The 18,521-nt window shown below is 40.6% G+C and overlaps 1 protein-coding gene across 6 annotated transcripts in view; it reads left to right on the forward strand.

Annotated features, from left to right (window-relative positions):
- The window catches only part of Rspry1 (ring finger and SPRY domain containing 1), a 46,518-nt gene that overhangs the window by 10,708 nt on the left and 17,289 nt on the right, over positions 1 to 18,521 (forward strand). For all 6 annotated transcript variants that reach the window (XM_042689913.1, XM_042689910.1, XM_042689909.1 and 3 more), the window contains 5 exons: positions 7,326 to 7,830; positions 12,977 to 13,029; positions 14,741 to 14,853; positions 16,273 to 16,399; positions 17,795 to 17,853. In XM_042689913.1, the coding sequence (XP_042545847.1) occupies positions 7,481 to 7,830; positions 12,977 to 13,029; positions 14,741 to 14,853; positions 16,273 to 16,399; positions 17,795 to 17,853 (702 nt within the window). In that variant the 5' untranslated portion in view covers positions 7,326 to 7,480. The remainder of the gene's footprint in view (positions 1 to 7,325; positions 7,831 to 12,976; positions 13,030 to 14,740; positions 14,854 to 16,272; positions 16,400 to 17,794; positions 17,854 to 18,521) is intronic.

Raw genomic sequence — 18,521 nt, forward strand, 5'->3', positions numbered from 1 at the left:
GGTTGATTAGGATGTATAACAGTAAACACTACAGAGCTAGAACTTGTACCATGTCTGACTGTAAAGCTCGTTCTGTAGTTGGCTTCTGACATCCTGTGGAACTACTGTAAACTCAGTCCTGAAAATGGTCATGTCAGGTGTAGGTGGCTCACTCCTGTAATCCTAGCTACTCAGGAGGCTGATATCTGAGGATCATGCAGCCCAGGGAGGAAAGCCTATGAGACTCTTATCTTCAATTAACCACCAAAAAGCTAGAAGCAGAATTGTGGCTCCAGCGATAAAGTACTGCAAAAATAAAAAAAAATAAAAAGGAAAATGGGACACTGTTTTTTTGTTTGTTTGTTTTTGGTCAGCCGTGGGGTTTAAACTCTGGGCCTGGGTGCTTTCCCTCAGCTTTTAAGCAAAAGGTAAGCACTCTACCACTTGAGCCACAGCGCTACTTCTGGTTTTCTGGTGATTTATTGGAGATAAGATTCTCATGGACTTTCCTGCCTTGGCTGGCTTTGAACCTTGATCCTTAGATCTCAGCCTCCTGAATAGCTAGGATTATAGGAGTGAGCTAGCTACACCTGATATGACCATTTTCAGGACTGAGTATCTAAGATTACAAGTGTGAGCCACCAGGGCCCAGCCTGCTTTTTTTTTTTTTTAAATGAGATAAAAGGAAGTTGTTTTTGTATTTATTTAACCTTATTATCCAATTGGTAATTTGTTAAATATCATGAGAGTACTATTGTGTTGGTATACTTCATTAGTCTCAGGAAGTTTATAAATTTAAACCCAGTCTGGACTACATAATAAGACACTGTTAAGGGGGACGAAGAGAAGTATTTTAAGTAGCCACCCTTTCAAAGGAGAAAGAGGGGGAGGGAGGAGAAGGAGGGGGAGGGGAAGAAAGGAAGGGAAAGAAAGAAAGAAAGAGAAAGATGGAAAGAACGAAAGATAAAGGAAGAAGGGGGGAAGTGGTGGCAACTATGTGGGTTTTTTTTTTTTGTTTGTTGTTTTGTTTTGCCAGTCCTGGGGCTTGAACTCGGGGCCTATTTTCTCTGAGCTTTCTCTGAGCTTTCTCTGTGTTCAAGGCTAGTGCTCTACCACTTGGGACACAGTACCACTTCTGGATTTTTCTGTTTTATGTGGTACTGAGGAATTGAACTCAGGGTTTCATGAATGCTAGACAAATATTCCACACTAAGCCACATTCCCAGCCTGAAGTTATATGTTTTCAGTTCTAATAAATCCAGAGGATCATATCCTTTGTGCGTCCTTTGTGCCCTGCCTATGGCAGTCATCCTTAAGCATTCTTTGCCCATTTTGGAAATTCTGAAGGTAATAGTTCGTGTTTTGGGTGTTTCATAGGCTTTCCTCTGTTGTAATACCTCAGGGATTCCACCACCTCATAATAGTCTTCTTTTATCTGGTCTTTACATTTTATCTTGTTGAAAGAGACTAGTTTTAAAGTATGTGAAAACTTCTTGTCAGAGTGGGTGTCATGAGCTTGTAGTCTTGGCTACTTGAGAGGCTGAGGCAAGATAATTACTTCAGTAAAACTCTATCTAGTGAGCAAGAGGTACTGAGTTCAAAACTCAGTACTAGGGGGAAAATTAATGATTCTGTATTCTATTGATATGTCTTAGCAAAAAATGTTTAAGTAGGATAAAATTAATAATTGAGATTTAGAGAAAATTGAGATCCTCTTTCACATGCATACTCAACAAAGTGATCCTCCTCTTTTTTTTCTTTTTTTTTTTCCCCTATACCACTGAATTTTGAACTCAGGGCCTTGAGCTTGAACTCCTGGACTCAAGTGATCCTCTTTGTTTGTTGTTAAGTATTCTGAATAACTTAATGTAGCTTAATTCTCTTGACATTAAACTCTATGTAATCCCGTCTTCTCTTGAGCTCACCTTAACATTCTCATATCATTGCTAGTTGTTTTTAATATCTGCTTTCTCCTGTCTAAGATGTCTAGATGGATTGAATCTGTTGTTTGCATCTCCTATCCCATCCTGCTTCCCATACTGATGTGTGGAAAGGCTCTGACATATTAGAGAAGCCAGTGGAACCCACTCTGCCCTCAATGTTGAGCACAGTCCTGGGCCCTCACCATGGGGAAGGAGTTTGGAACCTGAGAGCGCTTCCTAGAGGGCAAAAGCATTCCTCAGGAATTGCTTTATATTGGACCTTGGACTGCTGCCTTCCACTATCTCCAGTGTGTTGGTTGGTTTAGCTACAGATTAGAAATATATGGAGCTATTTTTTTTATTAGCATCAACTATTTATATAAAATAATGGATTTTATTGTAACATGGTGGATAAAATATGATCGCGGCATGATGGCTCATACCTATAATTCTAGCTATTTAGGAGGCAGAAATCAGAAGGATCAGGATTCAAAGCCAGCCAGACAAAAAGATAGCTATACCCCACCTCAATTTTTTTTTTTTTTTTGGTTTGTTGTGGGGCTTGAACTCTGTCTGGGCTTGGGCGCTGTCCCTCAGCAATTTATCTCAAGGCATGCGCTCTACTGCTTGAACCACAGCGCCACTTGGCTAATTGGAGATAAGAGTCTCACGGCCTTTCCTGCCCGGTGATGGCTTTGACGGGAGATCCTTAGATCTCAGCCTCCTGAGTAGCTAGGATTACAGGTGTGAGCCACCAGCGCCCAGCCCCACCTCAATTTTTAAAAAATAAGCAAACAACCTTTGCAGTCCTTCTATTCATATTTCCCAAGTAGCTGGGTTTAGAAAAGGATTGCAATTCAGGCCTGCCCTGAACTGCAAAAATAATAATTTTTAAAAAGCCAACCTTACCAGAAAAATAATCAAACCAATAAAGCTGGAGCATGGTTAAGGTGCCTTCCTAGCAATTATAAGGCCTTGGGTTCAATACCCAGTCTCCAATTTTTTATTTTTATTTATTTTTTATTTTTATTTTTTGTTGGTTGTGGGACTTGAACTCTGGGCCTGGGTGCTGTCCCTCAGCTTTTCAGCTCAAGGTGAGTGCTCTGCCATTTGAGCCATAGTGCTACTTCCAGTTTTCTTGTGGTTTATTGGAGATAAGAGTCTCATAGACTTTCCTGCCTGGGCTGGCTTTGAACCGTGATCCTCAGATCTCAACTTCCTAAGTAGCTAGGATGACAGGTGTAAGCCACCAGTGCCCAACATTCCTTTTTTTTTTTTTTTTTGGTGAGTCATGGGACCTGAACTCTGGGTCTGGGTGCTGTCTGGGTCTGGGTGCTGTCCCTTAGCTCTTCAGCTCAAGGCTAGCGCTCTACCACTTGGCTTTTTTTTTGCTTATGTGGTGCTGAGGAATTGAATCCAGGGCCTCATACATGCAAGGTAAGCACTCTACCAGTGAGCCACCTTCCCAGCCTTCCAATTTTTTTTTTTTTTTTGGTCAGTCGTGGGGCTTGAACTCTGGGCCTGGGCGCTGTCCCTCAGCTCTTCAGCTCAAGGCGAGCACTCTACCACTTGAGCTACAGCGCCACTTCCAGTTTTCTGGTGGTTTATTGGAGATAGGAGTCTCATGGTCTCTCCTGCCCGGGCTGGCTTTGAACCGCGATCCTCAGATCTCAGCCTCCTGAGTAGCTAGGATTACAGGCGTGAGCCACCAGCGCCCGGCTCCTTCCAATTTTTTTTTTGATAAGATCTTAAAAATTAATAACTTTCCAGACACACTGGTAGCTTATGCCTGTATTCCTAGCCGCTCAGGAGGCTGGGATCCGAGGATCATGGTTCAAAGCCAGCCCAGGCAGAAAAGTCTTATCTCTAGTTAACCCCCAAAAAGCTGGAAGTGGAGCTGAGGCTCAAGTGGTAGAGTACTAGCCTTCAACAATATAGCTCAGGGATAGTGACCAGGTCTTGAGTTCAAGCTCACATGCACACACGCATACACACACACACACACACACACACACACACACACACACACAAATATTGCTAGCTGGACACCAGCGGCTCAAACCTATAATTCCTGAGATCTGAGGATCAAGATTCTAGCCACCCTGGGAAGACAAATCCCATAGATTGTTAATCTCCAGTTGATCAACAAATAGCCAGAAGGGAAGATGTGGGGTAGCTCAAGTGGTAGAGTGACAGCCTTAAGTTAAAAAGCTGAATTCAAATCTTAATACTGTCACATTAAAAAAAAAGGGGGGGGGGAGGATGAGAAAGGGAGAGAGAAATGAAGGAAATGAAGGGAAGGGGAAAGAGAAGAAGAAAAAGAAAGAATGTGATATGTTAAGCTTTCAAGGAGGGGCCTGGGAAGATGGCTCAGTGGTAGAGTGCTTGCCTTGCATGCATGAGACCCTGGGTTCAATTCCTTTAGTGCCACATAAGCAGTAAAAGCTGTAAGTGGCGCTGTGGCTCGTGATAGAGTGCAAGATTTCAAGGAAGTACTTAAGTGGCATAATTGCCTGAGCTACTAGCCAGCCATAGGCCTGCCAGAAAACCTTTCATGTAAATCATCTTAGCAGTGCCTATCTTTGTAAAATCTGAGAAGGTCCAGAGCATTGTATTTGTTGTAATCTCAGCACTCAGGTGCTGAGGCAGGAGGATGAGATTACAAGTGTATATCACCATGTTGGTTTTAGAACATGGGTACTTAAATGTTGCTTTGTGGTCTGTTACAAAATCCAGCATAACTTAGAAGATTAATAGAAATTTATGCCACAGACCCTTTTAACATATAGTTATTTCTGGTCTCGTCTCAATCTTTTTGGGTTTTTGTTTGTTTGTTTGTTTGTGGGTTTTTTTTGTCTTTTTTGGGTCCGGTTGTGGGACCTGAACTCTGGGCCTGGGCGCTGTCCCTCAGCTCTTCAGCTCAAGGCTAGCGCTCTACCACTTGAGCCACAGCGCCACTTCCTGCTTTTTTCTTTTTGCTTATGTGGTGCTGAGGAATTGAACCCAGAGCCTCAGGCATGCAAGGCAAGCGCTCTACCACTGAGCCACCTTCCCAGCCCCTCGTCTCAATCTTTTTAAGCATTTAAGTCTCTCAGTTGCTACTATCTGGAAGAAATTATGCGCTTGTGCCTGCAGTAGATGTCATTTATTTGAATTCTTTGCTGATTTGAATGTGTTCTCCCTTCCTTGCCTAGACCTCTAACTTTATTCATTCTTTTTGTTGTTGTTGCCAGAGCTGAGGACCCAACTCAAGGCCTTGCGTTTGCCAGGCCAGTGCTCTTCCGCTGAGCTAAAACCCCCAGCCCCAATATATTCATTCTTTTAAGTGCAACCTCTAAACTTTAAAAGACAGCCTCACTGGTTTGGAGGAACTAAGAAGATCCATAGGGGTTCAGCCTCTGCTCTCTTGGTAGTCTGGGGAAGATATCTATTTCCTTTCTCCTCTCGTTTATTCCCTCCCATTCCTTTATGCTAAATTGTATTTTTTACATACATATTTACTTGTATGTGTATATATTTACATATGTGAATATGTATATATACATACATGTATAGACTTTGTTTTTTTTTGGTCTGTGGTGGGGCTTGAACTCTGGACTTGGGCACTGTCCCTGTGCTCTTCAGCTCAAGGCGAGTGCTCTACCGCTTGAGCCACAGCGCCACTTCTGGCTTTCTGTTGGTTTATTGGAGATAAGGGTCTCATAGATTCGTGCCCGGGCTGGCTTTGAACTGCGATCCTCAGATCTCAGCCTCCTGAGTAGCTAGGATTACAGGCGTGAGCCACCGGCGCCCGGGTCAAGTATAGACTTTTCATATCTCCCATATCCCTTCCTCTCCTTCTGATTCTCCCCTATAAGTAGAAGCTGGGAAAATGCTATGAATCCATCCAGAATAATGGAATAATTTTTCTCTTCTAATCCCACTAAGTTATAAATGTTATTTACATCTAATCTTGATCAAGTGCTCAGGACATGAGGAATTAGTTGTCTGTTCTTTATATGTGCTAGCTTGCAAATGTCAGCATGATTCTTTAAATATAATTTTATTGTTTTTAAGGTGTTCTACAGAGGGGTTACTATTTCATAAGTCAGGTAATGAGTACAGTTCTTTTTGGACAATGTCACCCCTTCCTTGGCTTTTCCCCGTTTCCTCCTCCTGTCCCTGCCCACAAGTTGCATAGTTCATTTCCCACATATACTGAATATCAGGGCTGTCAGCATGATTTTTTTACTTTTTGCTACCAGCCTTATGCCTTGTCTGCTACTTCTAAGTCTTTCCATCTTTCCAGACTTAAGCCAATTTTCCTAGCTCAGTGGGTTTAGGGTAAGTGACTATATGGGATGAGAATAGCCCCACATGAATTCAGAGGGCAGGGAACTGTGCCTTCGTTGTCTTTGTTCTTCTGCTCCCTGCCTGGTGTTTTGCACATAGTTCTTAGTATTTTTAGACAAAAATAATGGTTGCATCTTATTCTTGTAGCAGTCACAGACATGCTGTGCAGCAAACTGATCATCATGAGAATGAAGCTTTGTGATAAGAATTTGTGTTTCCCAGTGTCTTGTGTCCCTACAGGAAAACTTTGTAACAATTGGATGATTTCTGTAAATTCTTGGATAAGCCTCCTTTGAGGCTTGTGTTTCTGTACAGATAGGAAGATACATCACTACAACATTTGCTCGTGTTTATAAGCACTGATTGGAACTCCTGATTGGTTTACAAGGACATGGTTTAGCAGTCACATTTATTTATTTATTTATTTTTCCAGTCTTGGGGCTTGAACTCAGGGCCTGGACTCTGTCCCTGAATCTTTCTGTGCTCAAGGCTTGCACTATACCACTGGAGCCACAGCACCACTTCCAGTTTTTTCTGGTACTGAGTAATCAAACCCAGGGCTTCTTGCATGCTAGGCAAGCACTCTGCAACAAGGTACATTATCAGCCCTAGCAGTCAACTTTATAATATAGTGATTAAAAGGAACTGGTTGGCCTGGCGCCGATGGCGCATGCCTGTAATCCTAGCTATTCAGGAGGCTGAGATCTGAGGATCGTGGTTCAAAGCCAGCCCGGTTCAAAGCGAGCCCGGGCAGCAAAGTCCATGAGACTCTTATCTCCAATAAACCACTAGAAGACCGGAAATGACACTGTGGCTCAAGCGGTAGAGTGTTGCCTTGAGCTGAAGAGCGCAGGGACAGCACCCAGGCGCAGAGTTCAAGCCCCACGACCGACCAAAAAAAAAAGAAAGGAATTGGTTGGTTAGTCAGTCATACTGTAATCCAAAAATAGCTCTTCAGGTTGGAAACCTATAAAGCAACCAAAGATGATTCTTAGTTGTAATCTGAAGACCTATAAGCAAAACTAGGAAAGTTTGTATAATTGCGTGGCCAAGAATCTTCTATTCATTTTTCTTTTCTTCCCTTTCTTACAGAATTCCCAGTGGATGACCAGCATTCCCTGTAGCTGATAATGTTGAAGAACAACTCTGCAGCTTTCTTTGGAATTCAGTTTTTAAACACGAATAGAATGCAAGTTCCTCAACTCCAGATTATGAAAACAGTACTTGGAAAACTGAAAACTATCTAAATGATTGTCTTTGGTTGGGCCGTGTTCTTAGCGAGCAGAAGCCTTGGCCAGGGTCTGCTGTTGACTTTTGAGGAGCACATAGCCCACCTATTGGGGACTATAGGTGCCACTACTACCATGGGCAATTCCTGTATCTGCCGTGATGACAGTGGAGCAGAAGACAGTGTTGACACCCACCAGCAGCAGGCCGAGAACAGTGCAGTCCCCACTGCTGACACGAGGAGCCAACCTAGAGACCCTGTTCGGCCTCCTAGGAGGGGCCGAGGACCCCATGAGCCAAGGCGAAAGAAACAGAATGTGGATGGCCTAGTGCTGGACACATTGGCGGTTATACGGACTCTAGTTGACAAGTAAGTATCTGCTGATTCAGTGCCGCCTCCAGTGTACCGGAAATGTTCTGCTAGGAGCCTCAACTTCTGGACTTCTCCAGTTCATTCAGGATGTATTCGTCAAACCTTGTGCTCATAGTCCAAAGGAGAATATTTCTTCCCTGTGGTGACAGAGTAAATGATAAGATTTGATGTTTTCCCTTCTACCACCTACTACTGTGTACAAATGTCAAAACATTTTGGTAGCAGAAAATGCCAAGTAAAACCATCTCTAGTAGGGAATTTAGTAAATACAGAGTGGTTGTGATGCCAGCTACAATGGGAAATAGTTTTATGTCTGCCTATTACATGGGCAGTCATCATGAATTGTCTTACCAAGGGCATGTTTAGATGCAGCTTTTGTTGACAGTTATGCACCAAGGGTCAGGAAACTTTTTCTTCTCCCCCTCCCATGCCTGCCCCCACCACACCCTGTTCTCCTGTTTTAGTATTTGTTTTTCGTTGTTTGTTTTCAGATGGTAAGTTTGAACTCAGGGACTTACGGATAAGCCACACCTGCTCATTTTTGACACTGGTTATTTTTGAGATAGGGTCTCAATTCCTGCCTTGGACAAATTTGGGCTGTGATCCACCTATTTTAGACTTCCAGTATAACTGGGATGACAGATATGTGTCATATCTGTCATCAGATATCTGTCATCACAGGCTCAGATTCTGCTGTTGAAATGGAATCCTGTGATCCTTTCTGCCTGGGCTAGCCTGGTACGACCATTCTTCCAGTATCAGTCTCCCAAGTAGTGAAGATTACAGGCATGAGCCCCTTGCTCCCAACTCTGCTTTAATATTTATTTGGCCTCTTAGATCCATTGCGGGCACTTGTAAATTGAAACCACAGGGCATACCTGAACTTGTGTTGTCTCTCCCCTGGTTTGTGTAACTCAGGAAAAGTAAATCTCAGATTGAATAACAGTGAAATTAAAGGGCATTATTCAAGTTGAAAAAACAGATTAACTTAAGTTTGTTTGGAAAGTAAGGGCATAAATTTTAGGACCATCATGGACCTGAGTTCACCACTGGGCCTGTACTTACTAGCTATATGACATTGGGAAGAACTTCTTAGCCCTCAGAGCCCTCTTCTGTAAAATGGAAATGATGCTTTTCATAAGGGAACTACAGTGAGATAATGGTGTACAATAGTTACTCAAGAGATAGCAGTACATTTTTTAAAAGTTATTTCTGGATTAATTTTGGTTTAGACCTTGCTAGTAAATTTCAGATGATTTGATAATCATACTAACAAAAGTTTGTTTTTCTGGGCTGGGAAGGTAACTTAGTGGTAGAGCACTTGTCTTGCATGCATGAGGCCCTGGGTTCGATTCCTCAGCACCACATAAGCAGGAAAAAAAAAAGCCGGGAGTGGCACTGTGGCTCAAGTGGTAGAGCACTAGCCTTGAGCTGAAGAGCTGAGGCACAGCGCCCAGGCCCAGAGTTCAGGCCCCACGACTGAACCAAAAAAAAAAAAAAAGTTTGTTCTTCAAAAATTCTAACATAAGGCCAGATGCCAAGGGCTCACGCCTGTAATCCTATAATCCTAGCTACTCAGGAGGTTGAGATCTGAGGATCACGGTTCAAAGCCAGCCCCAGCAAGAAAGTCCGTGAGACTTATCTCCATTTAACTATGAGAAAACTGGAAGTGGTACTGTGGCTCAAGTGGTAGAGCACTTGGCTTGAGCTGAAGCACTCAGGGACAGTGCCCAAGCCCAGAGTTCAAGTCTCATGACCAACCAAAAAAAAAAAAAAAAAAATTCTAACATAAAATAGTGTATACCTGCATGTATGAACAAATCCTTAGAACTATGTTAAATGCTCCCACAAAATGCTGATTATTCACTGGTCTTCAAGAATAATATGTGTAGAAAAAAGTTTCTCTAATACTGTAAAACTGTAGTGAAAAGGTATCCTTCCCAAGCAAGGAAGGAAACCCACATACAATGTTAATTTAAGCCCATTGGATAAACAGGTGCAGAACAGATTTTGCCAAATTTTCAAAGAGAATGATTAAGGTAAATAGGAGCAAGCTAAGAGCCTTATCCCAGCTCCCAGGAAGATACCACAAATTATAAGTCGCCTTGTTTTCAAAGCCCATAATTCACTTCTAGGAGCTAAGTAACAGCTATGGTTTTGGTTTTGGTTTTACTGCATGATAGGAATCACCCCTACAAGGATGGAAGAAATTAGGCAGATAAAGAACAAATAGAAAGGGGACATGGAGAAAATAATGACAAAATCGAATTCATAAACATGGATGTACAGCTTATTTTTTAGACTATTACAGGAAAATGACTTAATCTATTAATTTAATTTAATCTTAATTTAATTAGATTTAATCTATTAAATTTATAGAGCTATTAAGACAGGATATGAAAGATAAAGCAGGTGAGTTCAGACAAAGTACACCTAAATGTGTTACCTATGCTGATATCGAAACTTATTACAGTACTGTGGTTTGAGCTCAGGTTCTTAAACTTACCAGGCAGGTGGTCTACTATTTAAATACACCACACCCCTTGCTCCAGACAGACTACTCATGATAGATTTGAATTGTTTTTCTCACTAGTTATGTGTATCTACATGCTGTGCTCACTTGAAGGAGCCGATGCACTCCCTCCACCTCTGAGTAACCTTATAATTGACTGCTTCTAAGCTCCCAACCCACTGTAAAAAGCTCAGTTCTATGTGCATAGTTTCTTTGCCTTTTTTTGACCCTGGAAATTTGTGCCTCATACCACTTGTAATACAGGTTATCATTCGTAGTTTTTCCAGCTCCTTTCTCTGAGAGGGGAACCATGCCCCAGCATCATTTTGCATGTCTGCCCAATCCTATTCATCATGTGTGTATATGTTTTCATTAAGGGCTGCTATAGAACTGAAGTACTCCCATTCCTTATCAGTTGTATTTTATCATTTTTCTCCTTAATCCCATTCTCTCCTACACACCTCCAGTTATCACTCAGTCACCATTCTAATGAGTTTAGACACTGTCTTTAGATGTTTATAGGAAAACTATTCCTATAAGAGTTGTGTGTGTGCTTTAAATTTTTTCTATAACAGAAGCCGGGTTCTGGTGGCTCATGCCTGTAATTCTAGCTACTCAGGAGGCTGAGATTTGAGGATCACAATTCGAATTCAGCCTGGGTAAGAATGTCCATGAGACTACAATTAACCACCAGAAAACCAGAAGTGTTGCTGTGGCTCAAAGTGGTAGATCACTAGCCTTGAATGAAAATGCTCAGAGACAGCACCCAGGCCCTGAGTTCAAGCCCTGTGATAAAATATATATATATATATATAAGAGGCTGGAGGATCACAAGTTACAGGCCAGTATGAGTTATACAACAAGTACCTGTCTCAAAAAAATGTAAACCATATATATATATATATATATATATATATATATATATATATATATATGCATATATATATATATATATGTATTGAAACCTTTATTGCTGTGTGTAAAAGTACAACTGCTTCATACTGCTATGCCGCATTAGTTATTTTCATCTTAACTACTTAGGTCACTGCTAAATTTTTGTTCCAACAAATAACTCTAGTAAATAACACAAATCCTTGTGCTGTTTTTCTCTAATTATTTTCTCTATAATTATTAGATAGATTATACCCAGTTGTCAGATTATTCCCTAGAAATGTTTGTAACAGTTGGTTATTTCTTTAAAATTCTATTTTTTTTTTTTTTGGACAGGGTCTCTCTATGTAACCTATGCTGGCCTTGATCTCAACAATCCTCTTGCCTCTACCTCCTGATTGCTAGATTATAGGCATTCACCACCATACTCACATACAAATTCTTTTTACATACAAATCTTCCCTTATTATGAAGTATCCAAGATATGCAAACTCACCTAATGAGAACCTGGGATGGACATAGTAATTTCTACCTTACAAGATTGCTCTGAGGATTACATGATTTATAACAATGTTACGGTGTTTTTCTTTTTTTTTTTTTTTTTTGGTGGTCGTGGGGCTTGAACTCTGGGCATGGGCGTTGTCCCTCAGCTCTTCAACTCAAGGCGAGCGCTCTACCACTTGAGCTACAGCGCCACTTTGTTACGGTGTTTTTCAAGACAGGGAAAAAGAGATCTAAAATATGTAAACAAAGAAATTATCGTTGTTCAATGACAAATATTTCAGCATTGAAGTTCTCCTAAAGTACTTCCTGAGGATGTCTGGGATTGCAGTGTGCAACCCCATGCATATATATGTATAGAGATAGATAGATCTTATATACACACACACACACCACACACACACACCACACACACACACAAAATGCCATTTAGAACAGTGTCTGGGATACTAAATAGTTCTCAGTTACATTTGGCTTCTTTTTATAATACCATTGTATGAAGTTTAAACATGCAGTAATATTTCCCAGAGGACTCTCAAGTGAAGCTGTTTCTGTAAGCCCTTGCTTCCAAACCCTTCGTTGCCATCTCTCTCTCTTTCTCTCTCTTTTTTTTTTTTTGGTGGTTGTGGGGCTTGAACTCTGGGCCTGGGCACTGACCCTGCCCTCTTCAGCTCAAGGCAAGCGCTCTACTGCTTGAGCCACAGTGCCACTTCCGGTTTTCTAGTGGTTTATTGGAGATAAGAGTCACAAGATGTTCCTGCCCAGGCTGGCTTTGAACCGCGATCCTCAGATCTCAGCCTCCTGAGTAACTAGGATTACAGGTGTGAGCCACTGGCTCCCGGCTCATTGCCATCTCTTATCCTGCATTTCTTCCAGGTAAGTGGGGAAGATGCTGTTAGTCTTCCTGCTACAGGTCAGGTGGTCTTGGGCCTTTAGAGGTAAACCTAGAGCAGACTTTGGTCTCCAGTTTTAGTGTTTTTCCCTCAGGCCACATAGTTTCTTGTGTGTCTATCTGCTCATTTAGATGCTATCATGGATAGTATCAGTGGAAATGAGGGTCAAGGATATAGTATACATTTGTCCTTAGAGCCTCCAGCTCCGCTTCATTCTTCTATTGCTTTCTCTACATTTGCTCATGGTCATTTCTTCTTTCTTTCCCATCCCACAGTTCCAGTTAGAATTTGCATTTGGAATTTCACCTTATTGCCTTCTTTAATTCCTCAAATGTTTATTTTCCAGTGATCAGGAACCTCCCTATTCAATGATTACATTACATGAAATGGCAGAAACAGGTAATTTTTGTTTTCAATATGATCTGATTTTAATTAATAATAAAGAAATATAGCCACTTTCGTAAAATAAAAAATGTTTAAATGTTCACAGGAAAATGCCCTGGAGTATGGAGATTTCCCAGTAAAAGTGTAATAGGCACCATATATTATATCAGTTGCATTTCTCTGTGGTTATTTTATCTTATTTGACATTATGAAAGAAAAGAAAGTCTTTTTGGCATTGATAAATCTTTGGTCATAACTTCTAGAATGGGAAGATAAACTTTATTCCTCAATTTCCTAAGTGTAATTTAAAAAATAGAGCCAACTGCTAGTAATATTTACTTATTTCCTAAGTGTAATTTAAAAAATAGAGCCAACTGCTAGTAATATTTACTTTTCCCAAATAAGTCCTACATGATGGAAAGTGTTTGTTTTTTGCTGGTACCAAAGTTTGAGCTCACACCCTTATTGTCTTGCTTGGTTGCTTTCTCAGCTAGCACTTTACTATTTGAGCCGTACCTCCAGACCAGCTTTTTCCTGGTCATTTGAATATGAAGTCTCTGGGCTGGCTTCATACTGATCCTCCTAATATCAGTCTCCTGAATATCCAGCTGGTATCCAGCTCTCTTACTATTAAATCAGGATTTGAAAACCAAAAACTATAGCTTAAATTTTCTCCATATAAAAATGTCCCTGATATCCTGCCCATGTAATTGTAACCCCTCTGTACAGTATGTTCACAAAAAAAAAAAAATTAAAAAAAATAGATTAAAAAAAAATAAATAATGAGAATTTGAAAAAAAAAAAAAAATGTCCCTGAACCAGACATCAGTGATTCATGACTGTAATTCTAGCTACCCAGGAGGCTGACGTCTGAATATCAGTGTTCATCCAGCCCAGACAGGAACCTCCATGAGATTCTTGTCTGCAATTAACCATCAAAAAGCTGGAATGGAGGTATAGCTGAAGTGGTAGTCTTGAGCAAAAAAGCTCAGAGAAAGTACCCAGTCCATTAGTTCAAGTCTCAGAACCAACATTAAAAAAAATGTAACTGGAGGCTGGGAAGGTGGCTCAGTGATAGAGCGCTTGCCTTGCATGCATGAGGCCCTGGGTTCGATTCCTCAGCACCACATAAGCAAGAAGAAAAAAAGCAGAAGTGGCGCTGTGGCTCAAGTGGTAGAGTGCTAGCCTTGAGGTGAAGAGCTGAGGGACAGTGCCCAGGCCCAGAGTTCAGACCCCACGACCGGACCAAAAAAAAAAAAAAAAAATGTAACTGAATTTATAGACACATGAAACTAGATTTTTAACAGTTAACAATAGGTGATTATGTCCATGAAAGGTATTAATTAGCTTTTTAAAAGTTACACAGTGTGGCTGGCTGCCAGTGGCTCATGCCTGTAATCCTAGCTACACAGGAGGCTGCAATCTGAGGATCATGGTTTGAAGCCAGTCTGGACAGGAAAGTCCATGAGACTCTTATCTCCAATTAACCACCAGAAAACCAAAGTGGCACCATGGCTCAAGTGGTAGAGCACTAGACTTGAGCTGAAGAACTCAGGGACAGCACCCAGGCCCAAAGTTCAAGCCCCAGGACTGACCCCCCCGCCAAAAAAGTTATACAGTAAAGGCCAAATTCATGCTAACATGAAGCCCCCTTATGTGACTTTTATTTGCATATTTTCACTTTTTCAAGGTAGTCCATTACATAATCTTCTTGGTTTGCCTTTAGATGAAGGATGGTTGGACGTTGTCCAATCTTTAATTAGAGTAATACCATTAGAAGATCCATTGGGACCAGCTGTTATAACATTGTTACTAGATGAATGTCCATTGCCCACTAAAGTAAGTAAATACTGATCTTGTATAATGCTGTCATCTTTTCACAGGATGAATAACCATAAAAAATTGATATAATACATTATATATGTTTGAGATGTTTTATTCACTAATGATTTCATGTTGAAAAGTTTTATTACTAATGATGTGCTACCTAGTCTATAATAGTATACTATTAAGGTTTTAGTTTAATGTTTTCCAACTGTTAAAAGTAAAAGTATTTCTATCTACAGTGACAATCTGGAAACTAGAAGAGAATGTTCAGTTACTAAGCTGATTTTCTTATCTTTTTCTAACCAATTTCCTCAGAACAAAGGACAAAGGCTTTCTATTAAAACAGAATAGTCAGCCAGGCGCTGGTGGCTCATGCCTGTAATCCTAGCTACTCAGGAGGCTGAGATCTGAGGATCGCGGTTCAAAGCCAGCCTGGGCAGGAGAGACCGTGAGACTCCTATCTCCAATAAACCACCAGAAAACCGGAAGTGGCGCTGTAGCTCAAGTGGTAGAGCACTCGCCTTGAGCTGAAGAGCTGAGGGACAGTGCCCAGGCCCAGAGTTCAAGCCCCACGACCGACAAAAAATAAAATAAAATAAAACAGAATAGTCTTATGCAAAAAGCACTTCAGAGTCTTCCTCAAACATTACAGATTTTATAGTGATTATTCCTACCTTAGAACAAAAATCATATGTTTTACCTATTTTTTTTTTTTAATTCTAGTATCTTTCATTTGTCTGCTTAAGCCTCAGACATTCGGGTCCTGTGCAGTAAAAGTGTTATGGATAGAATGGAAGTCTTTAAACTAGTCATTGATGTTTGATTAATATTTATACCTAAGCTTATAAGCTGTTTCCATTTTAATTTACCTCAAAAACTATAGTGGTTGGGCACCAGTGGTCATGCCTGTAATCCCAGTTACTCAGGGGATTGAGATCTGAGTATCTTGGTTTGAAATCAGCCTGCTAGGCAAATCTTAAGCGACTCTTATCTCCAAATAACCATCAAAGTGCTGGAAGTAGAGATGTGGCCCAAGTGGTAGAGCACTAACCTTAATTGGAAAAAGCTAAGCAAGAGCTCAAAGACCCAGAGTTCAAGCACCAGTACAAGCAAAAACTCTGGTGGGATTTGTTCTAACTTGGTAAAACTTTAAAAAGTAACTTTTTACTTGAGTATTACTAGGGCCTAATACTATTAAGCATATTTGAGTGGGTTTAGTTAGCATAATGATTCAAGATTAAGTATCATGTATTTGGAATGAAATGGAATCTAGCAGCTTGTATGAGAAAACTTTCAGGCTGATCAAATAATATTTCTCATGAATAAGGATATTAGGGTTATTATGTACAATCTGAGCTTATTTAATATCTGGCTTTAACTTTGTCCTCAAAGAATTCTCTTAGGAAAATACTTGTACATTTTTGTTTTTAGGATGCACTCCAGAAATTGACTGAAATTCTTAATTTAAATGGAGAAGTAGCTTGCCAGGACTCAGGCCATCCTGCCAAACATAGGAACACATCTGCAGTCCTAGGCTGCTTGGCCGAAAAACTAGCAGGTAAGTCTAGGAAATGCTGTGGAGAAAGACCCTTAGTCTGACATTGAGGGGAAACCTGAAGTGTGAACTTGTCATCAAACCTACTGGTGAAAAAAGAAGGAAGGAAAGGACTAATAAGGAAAATAATGAAAGGATACAGAATTAAATGTGATCTAATTTAATTTTGTTACTTTTCAGAGGAATTTAAAAGGTAAAAATTGTATTTACTTTCTTTAAAATTAAAGGAAAGCTTGGTGTAATGATAAGGGTCTGTAATTCCAGGACCTGGGAGGTAGAGGCAAGAGGATCAGCTTGGGCTACATAGTAAGACACTCTGTCAAAAAAAACCAAAAAAACAAAACCCTAACTGATAGTAATGATGATGATGAGATAAAAGCTAAATTCAGTGTAACAACAATTACACATGGATATAATAACATGTGACATACATTGTATAAAATGTACCTAGATAATGAACACTTACCAGACAACAGGGGAAAAGAAAAAGACTTTATATTATTTTTATTGTTTTTATTTTGCCATTCCTGGAACTTAAACTCTGTACCCAGGCATTGTCCCTGAGCTTTTGTGCTCAAAGCTAGCACTCTACCACTTGAGCCACAAATCTACTTCTAGCTTTTTGTAACTGGAGATAAGAGTCTCATGGATTCTCCTGTCTAGGCTGGCTTTGAACCATGTTCCTCAAATCCTAGCTACTCCTCTTAAGTAGCTAGGGTTGCAGGTATGAGCCACCGATGCCTAACAGAAAGGACTTTAAATTGGAACAGTTCCTGAGACAGAGTTATTTGACTTATCTATGAATGTTACTCATTTTAGAAATTTTAACAACAAAAGCTTCACATAAATAGCTCAGCTAATTCCTTCAAGTACACTGGCAGAGTGATTAGAAATCAGAACATGGGTGCTAGTTTCTACTCTGGCATGGGCCTCAGTGCCTTTGGGTTGATCTCTGCACTCTGGCTCAGTTGTTCAGCTGTGCCATGAACATGGTAACTATAACCACACATAGAATAGGAGGCTCAGCCAGGTGCCAGTGGCTCACACCTGTAATCATAGCTACTTAAGAGGCTGGTTCAAAGCCAGCCCCAGCAGGAAAGTCCATGAGACTCATCTCCAATTAACCACCAGAAAACCAGAAGTGGTGCTGTGGCTCAATTGGTAGAGCACTCTCCTTAAGCTGAAGAGCTCAGGGACAGAGCCAAGGCCCAGAATTCAAGCCCCACCACCAACCAAAAAAAAAAAGGAAGAAGAATAAGAATAGGAGGCTTGAGGAAGAGAATATGCATGGAGCACTTTGTAAAGCATTCAGAGTTCTACTAGCAATTTGTCATTAGTTATCAATTAAAAATAACATGGTACTCTTAATTATATCCAGTGTCTCTTGTATTTGTCTAGGTCCTGCAAGTATAGGTTTACTTAGCCCAGGAATACTGGAATATTTGCTGCAGTGTCTGGTAAGTGGCTAGTTATTCTTAGTCATGTAGAATTGTTTGTTTTTCTCAATTTCCCAGTATAGTTCTTGGCACAGAAAGTAGAATCAGGTCTATATTTTATTTGTTTACTTACTCTGTCCTGGTTTTTTTTTTTGTTTTTGTTTTTGTTTTTGTTTTTAGGGTGGTGGTGGTTGTTGTTTTATGGTATTGAGGATTGAACCCAAGGGCCTTATGTGCTCCAGGCAAGGACTTTACCTTGGACTATATCCCAGCCCACATCCTTTTTTTTTTTTTTTCTCTCATCAGCCATAAGGCTTGAACTCCTCAGGACCTGGGCACTGTCCTTGAGCTTTTTTGCTCAAGGCTAGCGCTCTACCACTTTGAGCCACAGCTCCACTTTCAGCTTTCTGGTGGTTAATTGGAAATAAGAGTTTCGCAGACTTTCCTGTGAATAGCTCCTGAGTAGCTAGGTATAAGCCACCTGTACCTGGCTCCTTTATCTTTAACAACAATAATAACAACCAAAACTGGGATGCAAATTATTATAAGCAAAAATATCTGAATTTGTTAGGTTTTAAATTAGTTATTTTTAGTCGGTTGTGGGGCTTGAATCCAGGGTCTGAGCACTGTCCCTGAGTCTATTTGTGCTCAACACTAGCAGCCTGCCACTTGAGCGACAGCTCTGCTTC

Source organism: Dipodomys spectabilis, unplaced genomic scaffold (genome assembly GCF_019054845.1).
Source record: "Dipodomys spectabilis isolate Male_0828 unplaced genomic scaffold, ASM1905484v1 ptg000130l, whole genome shotgun sequence".
In the NCBI taxonomy this organism is placed as follows: domain Eukaryota; kingdom Metazoa; phylum Chordata; class Mammalia; order Rodentia; family Heteromyidae; genus Dipodomys; species Dipodomys spectabilis.